Consider the following 23,776-nt stretch of genomic DNA (forward strand, 5'->3'; position numbering starts at 1 on the left):
AATCCGTTGCCATGGTCCCCCGACGCTTTCCCGGGCTCCAGAACGGGGTCGCGCTGTCACGTGACAGCAGCCAACATGGCGCCGCCCACTGTGTGGTATGGCCCACGTGGTCCCGACAGTCAAGATGGCGGGAGTAGCCACCCAGGCTTCCCTGGAGTCGGCCCCACGGATCATGCGGCTGGTGGCCGAATGCAGCCGCTCCAGGGCCCGGGCAGGCGAGCTGCGGCTGCCTCATGGGACAGTGGCAACTCCTGTGTTCATGCCAGTGGGCACGCAGGCCACCATGAAGGGCATCACGACAGAGCAGCTGGACGCTCTGGGTTGCCGCATCTGCCTGGGCAATACCTACCATCTGGGTCTAAGGCCGGTGGGTGGGCTCTGCCCGCGCGGGGAGGCGGCGAGGCGTGGGGAGCCATGGAGCGTCCTCCAGGCCCGGACACTCCTCCCAAAGTCAATCGACCAGCCGTATTGAGCGCCCCCCCATGACCAGGCCTTGTGCTGGGCGTGAAAGAGCAGCGGGGACTAAAGCTGGCCAGCTCTGTCTCTCAAGAAGGGCCCCCAGGGACGCTGTCATCCCTAACCTGACACTTTCTTCTATCAACCCAGGGACCCGAACTGATCCAGAAAGCCAACGGTCTCCACGGCTTCATGAATTGGCCACATAATCTGCTAACGGTGAGCTGAGGAGAGAGCCGGCGTCCTAGGGCGCTTCTCTGGAGTGAGGGGTCCCCCATCTCCACCCCCTGACAGCCTTGCGGTGGGGTTTCCCTTAGGACAGCGGCGGTTTCCAGATGGTGTCACTGGTGTCTCTGTCCGAGGTGACGGAGGAGGGCGTCCGCTTCCGCTCTCCCTACGACGGCAGTGAGACCCTGCTGAGCCCGGAGAAATCCGTGCAGATCCAGAACGCGCTGGGTGAGAGGACCCTGGGGAGCCGCCCCCTTACCCTGTCTGTCAGGGGGTGAAGGTGACACAGGGCCTGTTCTTTAGGTGTTGTGTGGCTTTGAGCAGGTCACTCCTCGCAGAGCTTCAGTTGAACCAACTCAAAGCGGGGGTAAATAGTAGCAGGTCTTTGGTAGAATTGTTGACAAGTACATATGAGATGATGTCGTAAATCTCCATGCCAGCCATGTAGTAGCTTAAGTATTATTATTGCAATTTTTCTCTCAGCAAATTAAGACTGGATGTAGAAGCTCATGCCTGTAATCCCAGCAATTTGGGAAACTGAGGTGGGAAGATCACTTGAGGCCGGGAGTTGGAGACCAGCTTGGGCAATACAGGGAGACCCTGTCTCTACCAAAAAAATAAATTTAAAAAACAAATTGGCCGGGCGCGGTGGCTCACGCCTGTAATCCCAGCACTTTGGGAGGCCGAGGCGGGCGGATCACAAGGTCAGGAGATCGAGACCACGGTGAAACCCCGTCTCTACTAAAAATACAAAAAATTAGCCGGGCGCGCTTGTGGGCGCCTGTAGTCCCAGCTACTCGGGAGGCTGAGGCAGGAGAATGGCGTGAACCCGGGAGGCGGAGCTTGCAGTGAGCCGAGATCCCGCCACTGCACTCCAGCCTAGGCGACAGAGTGAGACTCTGTCTCAAAAAAAAAAACAACAAAAAAAAACAAATTAATTGTACAAATACCTGTTGAAATAATGGTGGCAACAAGAGGATTGGGGAGGCATTAGGCTCCTCCCATATCCTCAATATCCTTCCTTTTTTTTTTTTTTTGAGGAGGAGTTTCGCTCTTGTTGCCCAGGCTGGAGTACAGTGGTGCGATCTCGGCTCACTGCAACCTCTGCCTCCCAGGTTCAAGCGATTCTCCTGACTCAGCCTCCCAAATAGCTGGGATTACAGGCGTGCGCCACAACGCTCGGCTAATTTTGTATTTTTAGTAGAGATGGGGTTTCTCCATGTTGGTCAGGCTAGTCTCGAACTCCTGAGTTCAGGTGATCCACCTGCCTCGGCCTCCCAAAGTGCTGGGATTACAGGCGTGAGCCACCACGCCGGGCCTTTTTTTTTTTTTTTTTGAGACAGAGTCACACAGGCTGGAGTGCAATGGTGTGATCTCTGCTCACTGCAACCTCCACCTCCTGGGTTTGAGTGATTCTCCTGCCTCAGCCTGCTGAGTAGCTGGAATTACAACTGCTTGCCACTATGCCCAGCTAGTTTTTGTATTTTTCGTAGAGACGGGGTTTCACTATGTTGGCCAGGCTGGTCTCAAACTCCTAACCTCAGGTGATTCACCTGCTTCAGCCTCCCAGAGTTCTGGGATTATAGGTGTGAGCCACTACACCCGGCCCAGTATCCCCATTTCTTGATAAAGACGGTTAACATTTTCTCAACCTTGTAAAGAACCACGGCAACACAGGGTCAACACCTCTCTTCCCCTCATCATTCTAATAAATTGATGCTGTAGGGAGGAAGAAATATTTTTTCTTCTTAGATTCATGACTGACGCCCCTATAACAAAAGCCCCTATTAGAAAAGAAGCCCCGGGCTGGGTGCAGTGGCTCTTGCCTGTAATCCCAGCACTTTGGGAGGCCTAGGTGCAATCACGACTCACTGCCACAGCTGCCTCCTGGTTCAAGCAATTCTCCTGCCTTAGCCTCCCGAGTAGCTGGGATTACAAGTGCCCGCTACCACACCCAGCTAATTTTTGTATTTTCTGTAGAGATGGGGTTTCACCATGTTGACTAGGCTGGTTACAAACTCCTGACCTCAAGTGATCTACCCATCTTGGCCCCCCAAAGTGCTGGGATTACAGGCGTGAGCCACCGTGCCTGGCCTGTAAGTTTATTTTTTTATGTTTATTTATTTTTATTAATTATTATTATTTTATTTATTTTTTTATTTTTTTTGGAGACGGAGTCTCCCGCTGTCGCCCAGGCTGGAGTGCAGTGTTGCGATCTCGGCTCACTGCAAGCTCCGCCTCCCGGGTTCCGGCCATTCTCCTGGCTCAGCCTCCCGAGTAGCTGGGACTACAGGCGCCCACAAGCGCGCCCGGCTAATTTTTTGTATTTTTAGTAGAGACGGGGTTTCACCGTGGTCTCGATCTCCTACCTTGTGATCCGCCCGCCTTGGCCTCCCAAAGTGCTGGGATTACAGGCGTGAGCCACCGCGCCCGGCCTTTTTAGTTATTATTTTAAGACAGAGTGTCACTCTGTCACCCTGGCTAGAGTACAGTGGCACAATCTCAGGTCACTGCAACCTCTGCCTCCTGGCCTCAAGCAATTCTCCTCAGCCCCCTAAGTAGCTGGGATTACAGGTGCACGCCACCACGCCCAGCTAGTTTTTTGTATTTTTAGTAGAGACAGGGTTTCACCATGTTGGCCAGGCTGGTCTCAATCCTGACCTCAAGCGATCTGCCCGCCTCGGCCTCCCAAAGTGCTGGGATTACAGGCGTGAGCCAACGCGCCCGGCTCCCATTTTTTCTTTCTTTTTTTTTTTTTTTTTTGAGATGGCGTCTTGCTCTGTTGCCCAGGCTGGAGTGCAGTGGCACCATTTCAGCTAACTGTAAGCTCCGCCTTCTGGGTTCACGCCATTCTCCTGCCTCAGCCTCCCGAGTAGCTGGGACTACAGGTGCCCGCCACCACACCCGGCTAATTTTTTTTGTATTTTTAGTAGAGATGGGGTTTCGCCATGTTTGCCAGGATGGTCTCGATCTCCTGACCTCGTGATCCACCCACCTCGGCCTCTCAAAGTGCTGGGATTACAGGCATGAGCCGCCACGCCCCGCCCATTTTTTCTTGTTTCTTTTTTTTTTTTGAGACAGAGTCTCTTTTGCCAAGGCCGGAGTGCAGTGGCACTGTGTTGGCTGCAGCCTTTGTCTTCTGGGTTCAAGCAATTCTCCTGCCTCAGCCTCCCGAGTAGCTGGGATTACAGGCGCCCACCACCACACCCGGCTAGTTTTTATATTTTTAGTAGAGATGGGGTTTCACCATGTTGGCCAGGCTGGTCCTTGGCCTCCCAAAGTGCTGGAATTACAGGTGTGAGCCACTGTGCCTGGCCCCTTTTTTTCTTTTTTGAGACCGAATCTTGCTGTCACCCAGACTAGAGTACTGTGGCGTGATCTCGGCTCATTGCAACCTCTGCTTCCCGGGTTCAAGCAATTCTCCTGCCTCAGCCTCCTGAGTAGCTGGGACTTCAGGTGCACGCCACCATGTCCGGCTAATTTTTGTGTTTGTCATAGAGACAGAGTTTTACCATGTTGGCCAGGGTGGTCTGGAACTCCTGATCTCAAGTGATTGGCCCACCTTGGCCTCCCAAAGCGCTGGGATTACAGGCGCGAGCCACCACGCCTGGCCTGTTCTTTTTTATTTTAATTTGTTTCATCTGTTTATTTTCTTTTATTTTCTTTTTTTTGAGACGGAGTCTCGCTGTGTCACCCAGGCTGGAGTGCAGTGGCCGGATCTCGGCTCACTGCAAGCTCCGCCTCCCGGATTCACGCCATTCTCCTGCTTCAGCCTCCCGAGTAGCTGGGACTATAGGCGCCCGCCACCTCGCCCGGCTAGTTTTTTGTATTTTTAGTAGAGACGGGGTTTCACCGTGTTAGCCAGGATGGTCTTGATCTCCTGACCTCGTGATCTGCCCGTCTTGGCCTCCCAAAGTGCTGGGATTACAGGCTTGAGCCACTGTGCCTGGCCTGTTTATTTTCTTTTTTTTTTTTTTTTGAGACGGAGTCTCGCTCTGTCGCCCAGGCTGGAGTGCAGTGGCCGGATCTCAGCTCACTGCAAGCTCCGCCTCCCGGGTTTACTCCATTCTCCTGCCTCAGCCTCCCGAGTATTTTCTTAATAATGGAGATAGGGTCTCTCTGTGTTGCCCAGGCCGGTCTCGAACTCCTGGGCTCAAGTGATCCTTCTGCCTGGGCCTTCCAAAGTGTGTGGATTATAGGTCATCAGGTTTCATTTTATGTCACTAAACCACTATGCTGTGCGCAGTGACTCATGCCTATAATCTTAGCACTTTATTTTATTTTTCTTTTTGAGACTGCGTCTCGCTCTGTTGCCCAGGCTGGAGTACAGTGGTGTGATTTCAGCTCACTGCAACCTCCGCCTCCTGGGTTCAAGCGATTATCCTGCCTCAGCCTCTTGAGTAGCTGGGATTACAGGCATACACCACCACGTCCTGCTAATTTTTGTATTTTTGGTAGAGATGGGGTTTCACCACGTTGGCCAGGCTGGTCTCGAACTCCTGACCTCAAATGATCCACCTGGGTCAGCCTTCCAAAGTGCTGGGATGACAGGCGTGAGCCACTGCACCTGGCTTTTTTTTTTTAATCTTTTTTTTTTTTTTTTTTTTTGGACACAGCCTTGATCTGTCATCCAGGCTGAAGTGCAGTGGCACAGTCTTGGCTCACTACAACCTCCGTCTCCCAGATTCACGCAATTCTCCTGTCTCTGCCTTCCAAGCCCTGGGACTACAGGCCCGCGCCATCACACCTGGCTGATTCTTGTGTTTTTAGGAGAGATGGGGTTTCACCATGTTGGCCAGGCTGGTCTTGAACTGCTGACCTCAGATAGTCTGCCTGCCTCGGTGTCCCAATTGCTGGGATTATAGGCCTAGTCACCGCGCCCAGCCAGCAGAGCCCTGCTGATGGAAGTTTGGTTTCCTGGTCTTGCTGTGGCACGCCACATAGCAAGGAATCCCTTTGTACATTTTTTTTTTTTTTTTTTTGAGGCGGAGTTTCGCTCTGTCTCCCAGGCTGGAGTGCAGTGGCCGGATCTCAGCTCACTGCAAGCTCCGCCTCCCGGGTTTACGCCATTCTCCTGCCTCAGCCTCCCGAGTAGCTGGGACTACAGGCGCCCGCCACCTCGCCCGGCTAGTTTTTTTTTTTTTTTTTGTATTTTTTATTAGAGACGGGGTTTCACCGTGTTAGCCAGGATGGTCTCGATCTCCTGACCTCGTGATTCGCCCGTCTCGGCCTCCCAAAGTGCTGGGATTACAGGCTTGAGCCACCGCGCCCGGCCCCCTTTGTACATTTTAGGATTTTATTTTGTGTGACAGGATAGGATTTTAAGCTGGGGAGAGACAGGACCAAAGGCACATTTTGTAAAGCTCCTTCTGGCTGTTGTATGAACAGACTGGGAAAGCCACGTGGGAGTTAGCAAGACGGGGAATGGGGGGATGCTCTTGGGGAAGTCCAACTTGAACCCATGTGATAGGAGGCTTTCCCCAAGCACTTCGGGCTTTCCCAGTGATGTTGCCCCCATCTCACCATCAGGCTCGGACATCATCATGCAGCTGGATGACGTGGTCAGCAGCACCGTGACTGGGCCACGTGTGGAGGAGGCCATGTACAGGTGTGTACATGCTGTGTGCATGTGGGGGATGTGTGGGGGGAGGGGATCCTGGTCCCTGTAGCCTTGTCTCCTACCCCCTCACCAGGCCCCTGGGGCTTGTGACTGGGGCCCTGTTGCAGGTCAATCCGCTGGCTGGACCGGTGCATTGCAGCCCATCAGCAGCCGGACAAGCAGAACCTCTTCGCCATTATCCAGGGTGGGCTGGACGCAGATCTCCGGGCCACCTGCCTTGAAGGTAGAGCCGTGCGCTGGCAGACCCAGGGCTTGGCCATCGAGGAGGTCCCCACATGGGCTTGGCACATGGTGGAACTGGATTGCTAATGGGTGGAAGGGCACTGTGCTAGAAAAAATAGCCGAAGCGAAGGCTCTCAGGCCATGTGCAGTAGAATGTATTGAGAGAATGGCCGTGATTCCAGTAGTTAATAGTCTTCTGGTTTTTTTGTTTGTTTGTTTTCGTTTTATTTTTGAGATGGAGTCTCAGGTGATGCACCCTCCTCGACCTCCCAAAGTGCTGGGATTATAGTCATGAGCTACCTCACCCAGCCTATTTATTTATTTATTTATTTTCCTTTTTTTTTTTTTTAAGATGGAGTCTTCCACTGTCGCCCAGGCTGGAGTGCAGTGGCGCGATCTCGGCTCACTGCAACCTCCGCCTCCCGGGTTTACGCCATTCTCCTGCCCCAGCCTCCTGAGTAGCTGGGACTACAGGCGCCTGCCACCACGCCCGGCTAATTTTTGTATTTTTAGTAGAGACGGGGTTTCACCATATTGGCCAGGCTGGTCTCAAACTCCTGACTTTGTGATCCACCCACCTTGGCTTCCCAAAGTGCTGGGATTACAGGCGTGAGCCACCGTGCCCGTCCTATTTATTTATTTTTGAGACAGGGTCTTACTCTGTTGCTCATGCTGGAGTGCAGTGAGCTGGAGTGCAGTCTGGCCTGGAGGCCAGACCCAGGTTTGAATCCAGCCTTTGGCATATGTGGCCTTGGACTAGTGGTTTAAGCCCTGCAGGCCCCAGTTTCTTCTTGTTTCAGGCAAGTTGAACAATAGTACAATTCTGCAGCCCCTTCTCTGTCATCCAGGTCCTCAGAGCGAAAGTCTAAAATCCAGAACATTGGCCTGGTGCCATAGCTCACACTGGAATCCCAGCACTTTAGGAGGCCATGGCAAGCGGATTGCTTGCGGCCAGGTGTTTGAGACCAGTCTGGGCGACATAGCGAGATCCTGTCTCTAAAAAAAGAGAATTGGGCCAGGTGCGCTGGCTCACGCCTGTAATCCCAGTACTTTGAGGCCAAGGCGGGCAGATCACGAGGCCAGGAGTTCGAGACCAACCTGACCAGCATGGTGAAACCCCGTCTCTACTAAAAATACAAAAATTCGCCAGGCATGGTGCTGGGTACCTGTAATCCTAGCTACTCAGGAGGCTGAGAGCTTGAACCCAGGAGGTGGAGGTTACAGTGAGCTGAGATCATGTCACTGCACTCCAGCCTGGGCGACAGGGCAAGAATCTGTCTCAAAAAAAAAAAGAAAAAAAGAAAATTAGCACGCAAGCATGGGAGTGCATGCCTGTGATCCTAGATACTTGGGAGGCTGAGGAGGGAGGATCACTTGAGCCCAGAGGTTGGTGGCTGCAGTGAGCTATGATGACACCACTGTACTGCAGTCTGGGCAACACAGTGAGACCCTGTCTCAGAAAAAAAAAGAAAAAAGAAAAAACTTAGAATGCCCTAAAAAATTTGCAACTCATTGCATCGCTAACCTGGATCTCTCATTTTTTATCCCAGTTGTTATAAGTCTTCACATATTTTTATTTTTATTTATTTTTTCCTTTTGTTTTTGAGATGGAGTCTCGCTCTGTCGCCCAGGCTGGAGTGCAGTGGCCGGATCTCAGCTCACTGCGAGCTCTGCCTCCCGGGTTCACATCATTCTCCTGCCTCAGCCTTCTGAGTAGCTGGGACTACAGGCGCACATCACCTCGCCCGGCCAGTTTTTTGTATTTTTTAGTAGGGACAGGGTTTCACCGTGTTAGCCAGGATGGTCTTGATCTCCTGACCTCGTGATCCGCCCGTCTCAGCCTCCCAAAGTGCTGGGATTACAGGCTTGAGCCACCGCGCCCGGCCTATTTTTTACTTTTCAAGATGGAATTTCGTTCTTGTTGTCTACGCTGGAGTGCAGTGGCGCCATCTCGGCTCACTGCAACCTCTGCCTTCTGGTTTCAAGCGATTCTCCTGCTTCAGCCTCCCGAGTAGCTGGGATTACAGGCACCCACCACCATGCCTGGCTAATTTTTGTATTTTTAGTAGAGACAGGGTTTCACCATGTTGGCCAGACTGGTCTCTAACTACTGACCTCATGATCCACCCGCTGTGGCCTCCCAAAGTGCTAGGATTACAGACGTGAGCCACGCTCCCAGCCTATTTTTATTTTTAAAATTTTACTTTGGCCGGGTGTGGTGGCTCATGCCTGTAATCCCAGCATTTTGGGAGGCCGAGGTGGGCGGATCCCCTGAGGTCAGAAGTTCGAGACCAACCTGCCCAACATGGCGGAACCCTGTCTCTATTAAAAATACAGAAAATTAGCCGCGCATGGTGGCAGGCTACTGTAATCCCAGCTACTCAGGGGGCTGAGGCAGGAGAATCACGTGAATCCGGGAGGCGAAGGTTGAAGTGAGCCAAGATCACGCCACTGCACTCCAGCCTGGGCAACAAGAGTAAAACTCCATCTCAAAAAAAAAAAAAAAAAAAGGCCGGGTGCGGTGGCTCAAGCCTGTAATCCCAGCACTTTGGGAGGCCGAGACGGGTGGATCACGAGGTCAGGAGATCGAGACCATCCTGGCTAACACGGTGAAACCCCGTCTGTACTAAAAAATACAAAAAAGTTGCCGGGCGAGGTGGCGGGCGCCTGTAGTCCCAGCTACTCAGGAGGCTGAGGCAGGAGAATGACGTAAACCTGGGAGGCGGAGCTTGCAGTGAGCTGAGATCCGGCCACTGCACTCCAGCCTGGGCAACAGAGCGAGACTCTGTCTCAAAAAAAAAAAAAAATTTAAGTTCTGGAATACATGTACAGAACGTGCAGGTTTGTTACATAGCTGTATATGTGCCATGGTGGTCATCTAGGTTTTAAGCCCTGCATGTGTTATGTATTTGTCCTAATGCTCTCACTCCCCTTCCCCCACCAAGTCTTCACATATCTTGTTGCACAAATATTACAGTGTTTGATGACAGGCTATTGGGTGTTTTTTGGGGGTGTTTTTTTGTTGTTGTTTTGTTTTATTTTTGAGATGGAATCTCGCTCTGTCGCCCAGGCTGGAGTGCAGTGGGGTGATGTCAGCTCACCGCAACCTCTGCCTCCCGGGTTCAAGCGATTATCCTGCCTCAGTCTCCTGCGTAGCTGGGACTACAGGTACCCATCACCACGCTGGACTAATTTTTTTTTTTTTTTTTTTTTTTGAGATGGAGTTTCGCTGTCGCCCTGGCTGGAGTGCAGTGGCGCGATCTTGGCTCACTGCGAGCTCCGCCTCCCGGGTTCACACCATTCTCCTGCGTCAGCCTCCTGAGTAGCTGGGACTACAGGTGCCCGCGACCATGCCTGGCTAATTTTTTGTGTTTTTAGTAGAGATGGGGTTTCACCGTGTGAGCCAGAACGGTCTTGATCTCCTGACCTCGTGATCTGCCCTCCTTGGCCTCCCAAAGTGCTGGGATTACAGGCGTGAGCCACCGTGCCCGGCCATGCCCAGCTAATTTTTATATTTTAGTAGAGATAGGGTTTCACCACCTTGGTCAGCCTGCTTTCGAACTCCTGACCTTCTAATCTGCCTGCCTTGGCCTCCCAAAGTGCTGGGATTACAGGCGTGAGCCACTGCACCTGGTCCTTTTTCTTTCTTTCTTTTTTGAGACAGAATCTCGCTCTGTTGCCCAGGCTGGAGTGCAGTGGCGAGATCTTGGCTCACTGCAACCTCCGCCTCCCAGGTTCAAGCGATTCTCCTGCCTCAGCCTTCTGAGTAACTGGGACCACAGGCATGCACCACCATGCCTGGCTACTTCTCGTGTTTTTAGTAGAGGCAGGGTTTCACCATGTTGGCCAGATTGGTCTTGAACACCAGACTTCAAGTGATCTGCTTGCCTCGGCCTCCCACAGTGCTGAGATTACAGGTGTGAGCCACTGCGCCTGACCTGACAGCTGTTGTTACTCAGCATGTGGGACATTTACTGTTCTCAAATCCGGAAAATTCCAAATTCCGAAACACACTGCTTCCAACAGTTTTAGCTGAGGGACTGTGGGCTGTGCCTCTTCTGAGGACTGAAGAAAAGGGTCTTGCATACAGCAGGCACTCAATAAATGTTAGCTGAGATCAGCAGCAGTCCCAGCCCCTAGACAGACAGACAGACTGATGGACCCTCTCCTCCATCTCCCTCTCCATCTCTGTCTCCGTCTCTGCCTCTGCCTCTATCTGTCTGTCTGTCTGTCTCTCTGACTGTCTCCCTGAGCGACTCTGGAAGTCTGGGCAGGGTCTGTTCTGGGATTGTAGACCAGGCACATTTCCTCTTCTGTAGCCCTCACTTTACCCTGTACCCTCAGAGATGACCAAGCGGGACGTGCCTGGCTTCGCCATCGGGGGCCTGAGTGGGGGTGAGAGCAAGTCGCAGTTCTGGCGGATGGTGGCGCTGAGCACCTCTCGGCTGCCAAAGGACAAGCCCCGATATCTGATGGGGGTCGGGTATGTTGTGGATAGGGGAGCCGGAGACCTACCTGTGGGGAGTGGATTCCTGGGGACCCCCTGCCCTGCTTGGGGGGGTGGCATTTGGGGGAAACGGACACAGCTCTGATCTGAGGAGACTAGGAAGACATGGCTGTCCCTTGGGGAATATGTCCCATTCTGAGGGAATATGGCCCGGTCTGGGGCAGTGTGAGGGTTGGGAGGGGTCCTGGGAAGCCCCTGAGGTTCTTTGCCCCCTCCCGCCATGGCTGCAACCCCAGCTATGCCACTGATCTGGTAGTCTGCGTGGCTCTTGGATGTGACATGTTCGACTGCGTCTTCCCCACACGGACAGCGGTGAGGCTCTGGCAGAAGGAGGTCAGGGTGGGAGATGGGTGGGGGACTAGGGAGGCAAAGTTAGGGGTTGGGGGGATGGGGAGAATGAAGCCCTGGGTGACCCCCTTTCCCGCTCTTCCTTTCCCGCAGCGCTTTGGCTCTGCCCTGGTGCCTACTGGGAACCTGCAGTTGAGAAGGAAGGTGTTCGAGAAGGACTTCGGCCCCATAAACCCGGAGTGCACCTGCCCCACGTGCCAAAAGTAGGCAGGATGGTACTGGGAGCTGGGGCAGGGCATGGAGGGGACAGGGCCCGGCTGTGCTGAGCTGTCCCCTGCCGCTCGACAGGCACAGCCGCGCCTTCCTGCACGCACTGCTGCACAGCGACAACACGGCCGCACTGCACCACCTCACGGTCCATAATATCGCCTACCAGGTGAGCCAGCGCCTGGGGCAGGGCGGGTGGGGGTGTCCTAGGTGCATATGCCCCACGCTGACCGCCCCTCCCCGCAGCTGCAGCTCATGAGCGCCGTCCGCACCAGCATTGTGGAGAAGCGCTTTCCGGACTTCGTGCGGGACTTCATGGGCACCATGTACGGGGATCCCACCCTCTGTCCCACCTGGGCCACCGATGCTCTGGCCTCTGTGGGAATCACACTGGGCTGACCTGGCATTGGGAGAGGGAGGGAGAGAGGGAGGGAGGGAGGGGCCGGAAGATATTGGAGGATTTCTTTTTGGAAGGTTTTTTTTTTATTGTAACTTACAGAGTGTGTCTGTGTCTTTTTGGGGAGGTGGCCTCTCTGGGTCCCCTTCTCGGTCTGAGCGTCACTGCAGTGGAATATCTCCCCTTGTCACCAATCATAACACATCACTGTGGCAGCAGCGGATAGCTGGAAACCACCTGCCAGTGCCCAGCGTGTGGGGCGTGCCCCTAGAGTGAGAGCTGCCACCTGCTTCCTGGGGCCCAGGCCCCCCAACCACCTTGGAGGGAGGTACTGTTGGCCTCTCCTTTTTTGCAGCTGAGGAAGCAGGCCCAGAGAAGGGAGGGAACTTGCCCAAGATCATCACCATCAAAGAAATGGTATCTTGACTTTAAGGCATACACTCCTAGTCTGACTCATAGATATGAGGCTTAATCTCTTATTTTTTTTTTTCCTTTTTTTTTTTTTTTCTGAGACTGAGTCTCGCTCTGTCACCCAGGCTGGAGTGCCGTGGTGGGATCTCTGCTCACTGCAACCTCTGCCTCCCAGGTTCAAATGATTCTCCTGCCTCAGCCTCCCCAGTAGCTGAGACTACAGGCGTGTGCCACCATGCCCAGCTAATTTTTGTATTTTTAATAGAGATGGGATTTCACCATGTTGGCCAGACTGGTCTTAAACTCCTGACCTCAAGTGATCTGCCTGCCTCGGCCTCCCAAAGCGTGATTACAGGCGTGAACCACAGTGCCCAGCCTCTTTTTTTTTTTTTTTTTTTTGAGACTGTCTCGCTTTGTCATCCAGGCTGGAGTGCATTGGTTCAAACATGGCTCACTGTAGCCTCGATCTGGAGCCGCCATGCCAGGTCTATAATCATCAAGTTGATTATTCTTGCAACTTAATGTTGCATGTACAGTCAGTCGTATTCCATTTTACAGAGGAGGACACTGAGGTGCAGAGGAATGAAGTTACATGGTCACTGTCACTTTCTTGGTCCGTTCTGGCTGCTATATATAACAAAATACCATCAACTGGGTGGCTATAAACAACAGAAATTGATTTATCACAGTTCTAGAGGCTGGGAAATTCAAGATCAAGGTACCAGCAGATTCAGTGTCTGTTGAGGGCAAACTTCCTAGATGGCGATCTTTTCTCTAATCTCACGTAGCGGAAGGCAGCTCTCTGGGGTCTCTTTTATAAGAGCACACTGAGACACTCAGCAGGTTTGTGAAAAGAAAAAAAATACATAAGGGCACAAATCCCATTCACCTAATCACCTAATCGCCTTCCAAAGGCCCCACCTCCAGTTACCATCATGTTGGGGAATTATGTTTCCACATATTAATCTTGGTGTGGTGGGTGAGCGGGTAGGGGCTGGTCTATAGACATTCAGACCATGGTAATCAGTAGATAAACAGGTCCAGGATCTAAGCCAGATATGATCAGTTACAGAACTAGTGATCTTCACCAGCCCCCGGGCAACATGACAAAACTCCATCTTTACAAAAAATACAGGTGGTGTGCATCTGTGTTCCCAGCTACTGAGGAAGCTGAGGTGGGAGGATCGCTGAAGCTCAGGAGGTTGAGGCTGTAATGAGCCGCAATTGCACCACTGCACTCCAGGCTGGGCAACAGAGTGAGACTGTGTCTCAAAAACAAAAACCAGTGCTCTTCAAAAATGAAGTTTTTGAAATGGAAAAAGTAGGCCAGGCGCAGTGGCTTACACCTATAATCCCAGCACTTTGGGAGGCCAATCGGGCGGGCGGATCACTTGAGGTCAAGGAGTTTGAGACCAGCCTGGCCAACACAGTGAAATCCCATCTCTACTAAAAATACAAAAATTTGCTGGGTGTGGCAGCACGTGCTTGTAGTCCTAGCTACTCTGGAGGCTGAGGCAGGAGAATCACTTGAACCCAGGACATGGATGTTGCAGTGAGCCAAGATTGCACCACTGCACTCCACCCTGAGAGACAGCGAGACTCCATCTCAAAAAAAAAAAAAAAAAAAAAAAAGGTCGGGCGTGGTGGCTCACACCTATAATCCCAGCATTTTGGGAGGCCAAGGAGGGCAGATCATGAGGTCAGGAGTTCAAGACCAGCCTGGCCAACATGGTGAAACCCCATCTCTACTAAAAATACAAAAAGTAGCTGGGCGTGATGGCACATGCCTGTAATCCCAGCTACTCTGGAGGCTGAGGCAGGAAAATCTCTTGAAGCCAGGACTCAGAGGTTGCAGTGAGCCGAGATCGCACTACTGTACTCTAGCCTGGGTGACAGAGCAAGACTCCATCTCAAAAAAAGAAAAGAAGGCCGGGCGCGGTGGCTCAAGCCTGTAATCCCAGCACTTTGGGAGGCCGAGACGGGCGGATCACGAGGTCAGGAGATCGAGACCATCCTGGGTAACACAGTGAAACCCCGTCTCTACTAAAAATAAAAAAACTTAGCCGGGCGAGGTGGCAGGCGCCTGTAGTCCCAGCTACTCGGGAGGCTGAGGCAGGAGAATGGCGTGAACCCGGGAGGCGGAGCTCGCAGTGAGCTGAGATCCGGCCACTGCACTCCAGCCTGGGTGACAGAGCGAGACTCTGTCTCAAAAAAAAAAAAAAAAAAAAAAGAAAAGAAAAAAAAGTCCAAGCGCAGTGGCTCACACCTGCAATCCCAGCACTGTGGGAGGCCAAGAGGGTGGATCATCTGAGGTTAGGAGTTTGAGACCTGCCTGGCCAACATGGTGAAACCCCGTCTCTACTAAAAACACAAAAATTGGCCAGTATGGTGGCATGCACCTGTAGTCCCAGCTACTTGAGAGGCTGAGGCAGGAGAATCATCTGAACCTGGGAGGCAGAGGTTGCAGTAAACTGAGATTGCATCACTGCACTCCAGCCTGGGCAATAGAGCAAGACTCTTGTTTCAAAAAAAAAAAAAAGTGAAAAAGTAATACATGTATATAATCCACAATTCAAATCACATCAAAAGTGCAACTGCTTTTATCAGTTTGTGTATTTTCCAGCAATTTTCCATGTGTACATATGGTTTTCATGCATGTCAGCATCCTTCACACACAATTCTGTACCTTGCTTGTTTTTTCGTCTTAGTATATCTCATATTATTTATACTTCAGTACATGAAGAGTTTCCTCAACGTTTTTTGTTTGTTTGTTTATTTGTTTTTGAGACGGAATTTTGCTCTTGTTGCCCAGGCTGGAGTGCAGTGGTGCGATCTCGGCTCACCGCAACTTCCACCTCCTGTGTTCAAGCGATTCTCCTGCCTCAGCCTCTGGAGTAGCTGGGATTACAGGCACGCACCACCACGCCTGGCTAATTTTTTGTATTTTTAGTAGAAACGGGGTTTCACCATATTAGCCAAGCTGGTTTCAAACACCTGACCTCAGGCGATCTACCCGCCTCAGCCTCCCAAAGTGCTAGGATTACAGGCATGAGCCACTGCACCTGGCCCTTTTTGTCTATTTCTTTGAGACCTGGGGTTTTGGGTCACAAAACAGGCAAATGCCATGAACCACTCTCCTCCTCTTTCTCCAACTTCTTGTGCTGCCTCAGGTCAGAGCACTTACCTGCTCCTGCTTCCTCACTGGGTTTCCTGGTCTCTGGCCTATTTGTCTCCAGAGGGATCAAAACAATGCAAATCCTGTTTGTCTCCAGAGGGATCAAAACACTTCAAATCCTATTTGCCTCTGTCCATTGTCAGGAGTTCCAGTTCCCAGAACCCCAATTTTGCCTACAAAATAGCGTATCTTTTCACGGGGAGAGGATTCGTTGAGTTTTAGTGGGTGTTCAAAAAGATCCAAAGCCAGTTGGGGGGTTCACACCTGTAATCCCAGCACTTTTGGGAGGCTGGTCTGTGACAGTCGTTTGGGCCCAGGAGTTTGAGACCAGCCTGGACAACACAGCAAGACCCTGTCTCTATAAAAAATAAAATAAAAATAATTAGCTGGGCATAGTTGACTCAGGGCATGCCTGTGGTTCCAGCTACTTGGGACGCTGAGGCGGGAGGATCGTTTGAGCCCAAGTGCTTGTTGAATTGAGCTATGAGTCCACTACTGCACTCCAGCCTGGGCAACAGAGCAAGACCCAGTCTCTAGGAAAGGAAGATTCATTGGCTAGACGCGGTGACTCACGCCTGTAATCCCAACACTTTGGGAGGCCAAGATGGGCAGATCACTTGAGGCCAGGCGTTCGAGACCAGCCTGGCCAATAGGGTGAAACCCTTTCTGTCTACTAAAAATACAAAATTAGCTGGGTGTGGTGGCGTGCACCTGTAATCCCAGCTATTCGGGAGGCTGAGGCAGGAGAATTGCTTGAACTGGGGAGGCAGAGGTTGCAGTGAGCCAAGATCGCGCCACTGCACTCTAGCCTGGGTGACAGAGTGAAACCCCGTCTCAAAAAGAGAAAAAAAAAGATTCATGCTCTGCTAAAGTTGAAGAAGCCGGGGAAAAAACTTTGGAGCGTTAGCGGCGTCAAGATCGGGCGTGAGCAGAAAGGGCACAGTATTTGCAAAGGCGTGGAGGAGGAGTGATTTTACTGCGTTCTGTCTCTGGGAAGCAATGACTTGGCCTTACCCATTTACAGAGTGCATTGGGACCCTGGTCCCAGAGTTGGTTTGCAGTCTGGGCACTGAGATGCGTTCTGGGACTTGTAGTTTTCCCCAGAGCCAGGAAACTCAAAAATCGAGACATCGGATCCCACCACGAGGTGTCGCCCTTGAGCGAGTACGGTGGCACCTATCCTGTACTTCAGAAGACTGTTGCAGATATCCAACAATCACAGGGGAAGAACGCGAGTTTTTCTGATTGACAGATATGGTTCTCAATCATAGTGAAGATTCGGATGTTACACCCCGCCCTCTTTTGCCTGGTTGGCTGGAGCAACGAAGTGATATTTATATGAACCAATGGGAAATTCTTAGGGAACTAGGTAGTAGCTCAATCCCTAACATCATTGGTCCACATTGTCGACTGGCACGTCTGCCTGCCAATAAGATGGTGTAACCTCGCCAATGGGCGGAGCCAAAGTGCATTTTTCTGAAACACCTCCTTCCTCTCTTGACAACTTGCTTTCTGCCGCTATTGGCTTTTGCACAACAGTGACGGTTCTTTTGTCCAATAAACCAGCAAGACGGTCCTCAGGGGGAAGGTTTACTCAACCATTGGCTTGTGCCTCGTTTTTATTGGCTAGTGTGCCCGAGTGGCGGCGCAGCAGGCCAATCGCGTGCGGCGCGAGTGATTTGTGCGCAGCCCTGGGGCCGGGGCGGGAGGTCGCTTGGGTCGGGTGTAGCCTGAGAACCGGATGAGGCGGCGACCGTGAGGCCGAGCCGGGAGCGGGCGTCTTGCCGAGGCCCGGGCGGGCGGAGAGCAACGGCTACAGACGCCGCGGGGCCAGGTCGTTGAGGGTCGGCGGCGGCGGGGAGCGCAGGGCGCTCGGGCCGGGGGCCGCCGGCGCCATGGGCAACCGCGGGATGGAAGAGCTGATCCCGCTGGTCAACAAGCTGCAGGACGCCTTCAGCTCCATCGGCCAGAGCTGCCACCTGGACCTGCCGCAGATCGCTGTGGTGGGCGGCCAGAGCGCCGGCAAGAGCTCGGTGCTGGAGAACTTCGTGGGCCGGTAAGCGGGCGCGGCAGGGATCGCGGGCGGGCGGCGGCCTAGGGCGCGGAGGGCGGACCGGGAATGGCGCTCCCTGCGCCGCCGGCGTAACTGCGGCGCTTGCGTGCCGGCGGCGGGGAACCGGACGGGGTCGGGGAGGCGGGCCCTGTGGGACGCCCTGGGCAGAGGACTCCCTGCAGGGGCTCGGGAGCGGGCCTGGGCCCCAGGGGCGGCGTCATGGGCCGGGGGGCCGTAGGACCGGAGGTGTGCTGGAATCCTGCGGTCCATCTGGTCCCAGCTTTCGTGGGTGAACTCTGCCGTCTGGTTGCCCGTGGGTCTGGGGTAGATCCCTCTTCTGCTCTTTCGGGCTGTTTATCAGAGGTGAAACCGGCCATCTAGATATCTACTGGGGCGACCCCTGCGGTCTGGCTGGCTTGTTCTTGTATCTGGAGCTGCCCCCGCCATCTGGTTGGCTGTCTCTCTGTCCTGGGCAAGCCTCCCTGCCACAACCATTTGGTTGTCCATCTGTCCAGTCCCACCTGGCAGCCCCCTGCTGTCTGGCTAGCTGTAAAGGGTGACCTCTGCTGTCTGGCCGCCCATCCGTGCCCCTCACAGACTTTAACACTGAGCAGTCCCTCTGTTGGGTGACACCAGCTGGCCTCCACTGTCTGACTGGCTAGCTGACTCCTAGGGGACCCTGTTTGATTCTCTCAGGCTGACTCTTAGAGCTTAGTCCCTGCCTAGAGCTGGTCCTCTCTTCCGTCATTCTTCTGTCTGTCTGGCCATCTCCTGTTCTGCGCATGACTACCCCTGAGTGTCTGGCCCAGCGCCTCTGGAAGTGGGTGGCAGGAGGGTAGAGGGGAGAATACAGCTGAAGGATGAGGTTTGAACCCTACTTCCCCTGTCAGCTAGAAGGAGGACCCTGGGGGTACCTTACTTCAGGATTCCTTTCAGGGTGCTAGAACACAGGGCCCGCCTCCCAGCTACAGCCTGCCAATTGGGGGCCCTCCTTTGGAGCCTGGGAAGGGTCTTCTCGCGTGACCAGGCCTCAGTGGCTAGCCCTGGGATGTAGCCTTCTCTGGACAGCCCTGAGAAGCCGCGGTGTGCCCATCTGTCCAGTGGGCAGACTCCACTCTCTGGGCTGTTTCCAGGATTCAGGAAGCAAATGAATGAGAACAGCCCGTGCAGCCACCTCTCCCTCCCACCAACCCCTCTTGCCTTTCTTGTCTCCCAGATGGGCGGCCACTTCTCCATTCCAGGAACTACTCATTTGTAGTGGTGTGGCTGCCAAATGATAACATCCTCCTCCTGTCATTATTGTCATTGTTATTGTTTTTTTTTTTTTTTTTTTTTTTTGAGACGGAGTCTTGCTCTGTCACCCAGGCTGGAGTGCAGTGGCCGGATCTCAGCTCACTGCAAGCTCCGCCTCCCGGGTTTACGCCATTCTCCTGCCTCAGCCTCCCAAGTAGCTGGGACTACAGGCGCCCGCCACCTCGCCCGGCTATTTTTTTGTATTTTTTAGTAGAGACGGGGTTTCACCGTGTTAGCCGGGATCGTCTCTCGATCTCCTGACCTCGTGATCCGCCCGTCTCGGCCTCCCAAAGTGCTGGGATTACAGGCTTGAGCCACCGCGCCCGGCCTGTTATTGTTTTTATCAGTGTCAAGGGATAATGTTTTTCTTGATTCAACATCTTGAATCCCAAGTAAGGAGTGGGGTGGAGGCTGTGTTACCATCCCCACGTTAGCTGAGCTGGGAGGCTTAGAAGGAACTGTGTTCACCCAAGGCCACCAGGCTGGCGTAAAGCCTTGTGTCTGCTATCCCAGAGCCTTGGGGCTTTCCTCCCAGCAGCACGAATTTCCTCCTTTGCTACCTTGTCTCTGGCTCATTGCCTTCTGTCTTACCACAGTGTTTGCAAAGCTCTGTCTCTTTCACATGCCTTGTGACCTTGCACAGGTTGTCTTGGTCTAAGTCTTGGTTGACACTCCTAAACAAGTTTTTTTTTTTTTTTTTTTTTTTTTGAGACAGAGTCTCGCTCTGTCTCCCAGGCTGGAGTGCAGTGGCATGATCTTGGCTCACTGCAACCTCTGCCTCCCAGATTCAGGCGATTCTCCTGCCTCAGCCTCCCGAGTAGCTGGGATTACAGGCGTCCACTACCATGCCCAACTAATTTTTGTATTTTTAGTAGAGACGGGGTTTCACCATGTTGGCCAGGCTGGTCTCGAACTCCTTACCTCAAGTGATCCTCTCGCCTTGGCCTCCCAAAGTGCTGGGATTACAGGCGTGAGCCACCAGGTCGGGCCCCAGGAGTTCAAGACCAGCCTGGGTAACATGACAAGACACCATTCTACAAAAAATAAAACAAGTAGCCAGGTAGGGTAGTAGTCCCACACCTGTAGTCCAAGCAACTCACGAGGCTGGCCCTGGGAGGATTGCTTGAGCCCAGGATGTCCAGACTGCAGTGAGCTGTGATCGCACCATTACCCTCCAGCCTGGGTGACAGAACCAGATCCTGTTTCAAAAAAAAGAAAAGAAAAGGAAGTGCTTACCTAATGCAGTGCCTGGCACATAGTAGGTCTACATGGATAGGGCTGTTGTTGTTTATCTGGCTGGTTCCTTTGCTGTCAGTGACAAAAGCTAACCAGAATGAAAGTGCTTTCATGTTACACACTTAAGCCTTATGAGGGCGGCATAAAAAAAGGCTTCTCTTTGGGTATGACGGGCTCAAACAAGGCTTACCTTTTTTTTTTTTTTTTTTTTTTGGTAAGAGATAGGGTCTCTCTTTGTTGCCGAGGTTGGAGTGGAGGGGTGCAGTCCTAGCTCACTGCAGCCTCGAACTCCTAGGCTCAAGCGATCCTCCCGCCTCTGCCTCTAAAAGCACTAGGGTTACAGGTGTGAGCCATTGCGCCGAGCCTGGATTTTCTAAGGATGTGGTCCGAGTGGGAACAGCCCAGTTAGTTCAGCCCTGTAGCTGGAGGTCCAGATCACTGGCTCTGAGGGCCAAGGCCTGCCTGCTGGGTCTTTTGTTTTACCTGCGTAGCTTTTGTTTTTAATAAGGTTTTCCAATGTTAGATTTCTAGTCAATATCTGGATTTCTTGTGGTGCTGAGACACTCAGATCTATAGAGTTTGGAGTTGTGGTGCACAAGCTGTGGGCCTAAGGCCTGGTTCCACCACGTTTGGCTGTGCGACTCGGCCACGTGGATTTGGTGTTCTGGGCCTCAGATTCCTTTTCCGTAAGCTGAGGGTGGTAACTGGTACCCTGGGGCCTGGATGGGTGATGCATGTCGAGTGCATGGGTCTTATAGGCATGGTTGCTGTTGTTGTAATCAGTATTACCTGGCCTTGCTGAGCCTTTGACCTTTGTGGCACTAATGACTTCGATTTCAGAAGCAGCAGTCACTGTCCCATAAGACTAAGAGTGGCCACTCCAGCTGCCACAGTCCCCACTACTCCCTAGCACTTACCCAGGCCTAGTTCGTATTTGCTTGGAGCCTCCTGACCCTAGAACCTTTGAGTTTGAGACCCCTGGCTTGTCTGCCCTGCACCAGCAGATAGAACTTTGACCCTAAGGAGAAAGGAGGGACCCTTGTCATTTAGCCTCAGGGGCTGGCCAGAGAGAAGGCCTCAGGCATTCCCCCACCCAAGCCTCCCGAGTAGCTGGGACTACAGTCACGAGCCACCACACCTGAGCCAGAGAAGGGCAGGAAGAGGCCGAGGCCTCCAGCTCCAATTGCATAGGATGGGCCTGGTCCTGTGAGATTTACCTCTGCGAGCCTCAGTTTCCTCAGCTAGGAAATAGGGCTGCTGACAGATCTGATTGATCTGTTTCAACTCACAGGGCAGGTAAAGTCACCTGGTGCCAGTCATTGCATACGTGTGAAACCTTGGGCAGGGGACTCAGTCCCTCCACTTTATTTTTATTTTTTGAATTTTTTTTTTTTTTGAGACGGAGTCTCGCGCTGTCGCCCAGGCTGGAGTGCAGTGGCCGGATCTCAGCTCACTGCAAGCTCCGCCTCCCGGGTTTGCGCCATTCTCCTGCCTCAGCCTCCTGAGTAGCTGGGACTACAGGCACCCGCCACCTTGCCCGGCTAGTTTTTTGTATTTTTTAGTAGAGACGGGGTTTCACTGTGTTAGCCAAGATGGTCTCGATCTCCTGACCTCATGATCCGCCCGTCTCGGCCTCCCAAAGTGCTGGGATTACAGGCTTGAGCCACCGCGCCCGGCCTGTTTTTATTTTTTGAGATAGGGTCTTACACCGTGGCCCAGGCTAGAGTGCAGTGGCACGATCTCTGCTCACTGCAGCCTTGACTTCCTGGGCTCAAGCGATTCTCCTACCTCCCAGCCTCCTAAGTAGCTAGGACTACAGGCATGTGCCACCACGCTTGGCTAATTTTTCATTTTTTGGAGATACAGGGCCTTGCTGTGTTGCCCAGGCTGGTCTTGACCTCCTGGCGTCAAAATGAGCCTCCTGCATTAGTCTCCCAAGGTGCTGGCATTACAGGTGTGAGCCACTGCGCCCAGTCTCCCCTTTGTTAAAATACAAGTTATTATAGCGCTTCTTTCCCTTTCTTTCTTTTATTTATTTTTTTTTTGAGACAGAGTCTGGCTTTGTTGCCCAGGCTGGAGTGCAATGGTGCGATCTCAGCTCACTGCAGTCTCGCCTCCTGAGTTCAAGCGATTCTCCTGCCTCAGCCTCCTGAGTAGCTGGGACTACAGTCATGAGCCACCACACCTAGCTAATTTTTTTAAATTTTTTTTGAGATGGAGTTTACTCTTGTTGCTCAGGCTGGAGTGCAATGGTGTGATCTTGGCTTACTGCAACCTCCCTTCCCAGTTTCAAGCCATTCTCCTGCCTCAGCCTCCTGAGTAGCTGGGATTACAGGCATGAGCCACCACACCCGACTAGTTTTGTATTTTTAGTACAGGTGGGGTTTTTCCATGTTGGTCAGGCTGGTCTCGAACTCCCGACCTCAGGTGATCTGCCTGCCTTGGTCTGCCAAAATGCTGGGATTATAGGCGTGAGCCACTGTGCCCTATTAATTTTTGTTTTTGTTTTGTTTTGTTTTCTTTTTGAGACTGAGTCTTGCTCTGTTGCCCAGGTTGGAGTGCAGTGGCGTGATCTCGGCTCACTGCAAGCTCCGCCTCCTGGGTTCGTGCCATTCTCCTGCCTCAGCCTCCCAAGTGTCTGGGACTACCTGCCACCACGCCCAGCTAATTTTTTGTATTTTTTGTAGAGACGGGGTTTCACCGTGTTAGCCAGGATGGTCTCGATCTCCTGACCTCGTGATCCACCCGCCTCGGCCTCCCAAAGTGCTGGCATTACAGGCGTGAGCCACCGCGCCCGGCCAATTTTGTATTTTTTTTTTTTTTTTTGAGACGGAGTCTCGCTGTGTCTCCCAGGCTGGAGTGCAGTGGCGTGATCTCGGCTCACTGCAAGCTCCGCCTCCCAGGTTCACGCCGTTCTCCCGCCTCAGCCTCCCAAGTAGCTGGGACTACAGGCGCCCGCCACCACGCCCGGCTAGTTTTTTGTATTTTTTTTAGTAGAGACGGGGTTTCACCATGTTAGCCAGGATAGTCTCGATCTCCTGACCTCGTGATCCACCCGCCTCGGCCTCCCAAAGTGCTGGGATTACAGGCTTGAGCCACCGCGCCCGGCCAATTTTTGTATTTTTAATAGGGGTGAGGTTTCCCCATGTTGGCCAGGCTGGTCCGAAACTCCTGACCTCAAGTGATCTTCCTGCCTTGGCCTCCCAAAGTGTTGGGACTACAGGCGTTAAGCCACAGCGCCAAGCCCCCTCTTCTTTAAAATACGAATTATAATAGCACTTCTTTCCCTTTCTTGAATAGGGATTAAGTGAGACAGTTTGGAGTGCTTGGCATAGAAGAAAGAAGTGCTTACAACATTAGGGGTTGTTTCTTCATTGAAAAATGTTTCCTGAGCACTTTTGCTGTGTGCCTGGACATGGCCCTGAGCAAGTTACCAGAACTCCTGCCCTGGAGGAGCTGGCCTTTCAGCAGGAAGCAGATAAAGGAGAAACATGGGCTGCTCAGTGGCTGAGGCCCACAATCTCAGCTCTTTGGGATCCAGTCGGGAGGATCACTTGAGCCCAGTCGTTGGAGACTAGCCTGGGCAACATAGTAAGACCTCGTCTCTACAAAAATTAAAAAAC

The 23,776-nt window shown here is 52.8% G+C and overlaps 2 protein-coding genes and 1 non-coding gene across 52 annotated transcripts in view; all 3 read left to right on the plus strand.

The window, feature by feature from the left end:
• The first annotated feature begins 105 nt into the window (after positions 1–105).
• On the plus strand, positions 106–12,084 carry QTRT1 (queuine tRNA-ribosyltransferase catalytic subunit 1). Its single transcript, XM_028839809.2, has 10 exons — positions 106–367; positions 607–675; positions 774–912; positions 6,214–6,292; positions 6,412–6,527; positions 10,871–11,009; positions 11,270–11,345; positions 11,475–11,584; positions 11,670–11,757; positions 11,835–12,084. The coding sequence occupies exons 1-10, from the start codon at positions 125–127 to the stop codon at positions 11,985–11,987; spliced, it is 1,212 nt and encodes a 403-aa protein (XP_028695642.2). The 5' UTR covers positions 106–124; the 3' UTR covers positions 11,988–12,084.
• A 5,205-nt stretch (positions 12,085–17,289) lies between these two features.
• Positions 17,290–23,776, plus strand: part of DNM2 (dynamin 2) — a 110,591-nt gene continuing 104,104 nt past the window's right edge. For 49 of the 50 annotated variants that reach the window (XR_013408654.1, XR_013408656.1, XR_013408652.1 and 46 more), the window contains exon 1: positions 17,304–17,627. Coding sequence is in view for 43 of the 50 variants with exons in the window: in XM_077976421.1 (XP_077832547.1) it covers positions 17,467–17,627 (161 nt within the window). In the remaining 7 variants the exon portion in view is untranslated. 50 annotated transcript variants of the gene reach the window in all.
• MIR638 (microRNA mir-638) lies at positions 17,628–17,727 on the plus strand. Its single transcript, NR_032660.1, is given in 1 exon segment — positions 17,628–17,727. It is a non-coding gene; the product is annotated as a microRNA mir-638 (primary transcript).

The sequence above is a fragment of the Macaca mulatta genome, chromosome 19 (assembly GCF_049350105.2).
Source record: "Macaca mulatta isolate MMU2019108-1 chromosome 19, T2T-MMU8v2.0, whole genome shotgun sequence".
NCBI classification, from domain to species: Eukaryota; Metazoa; Chordata; class Mammalia; order Primates; family Cercopithecidae; genus Macaca; species Macaca mulatta.

What these genes read in the sequence shown, in the direction of transcription:
- QTRT1 (XM_028839809.2), top strand. Translation starts at nt 125, where the DNA reads ATGGCGGGAGTAGCCACCCAGGCTTCCCTGGAGTCGGCCCCACGGATC. An exon ending in GCAGATCCAGAACGCGCTGG is followed by an intron (nt 913 to 6,213) that starts GTGAGAGGACCC and finishes TCTCACCATCAG; the next exon opens with GCTCGGACATCATCATGCAG. An exon ending in CCGGGCCACCTGCCTTGAAG is followed by an intron (nt 6,528 to 10,870) that starts GTAGAGCCGTGC and finishes CTGTACCCTCAG; the next exon opens with AGATGACCAAGCGGGACGTG.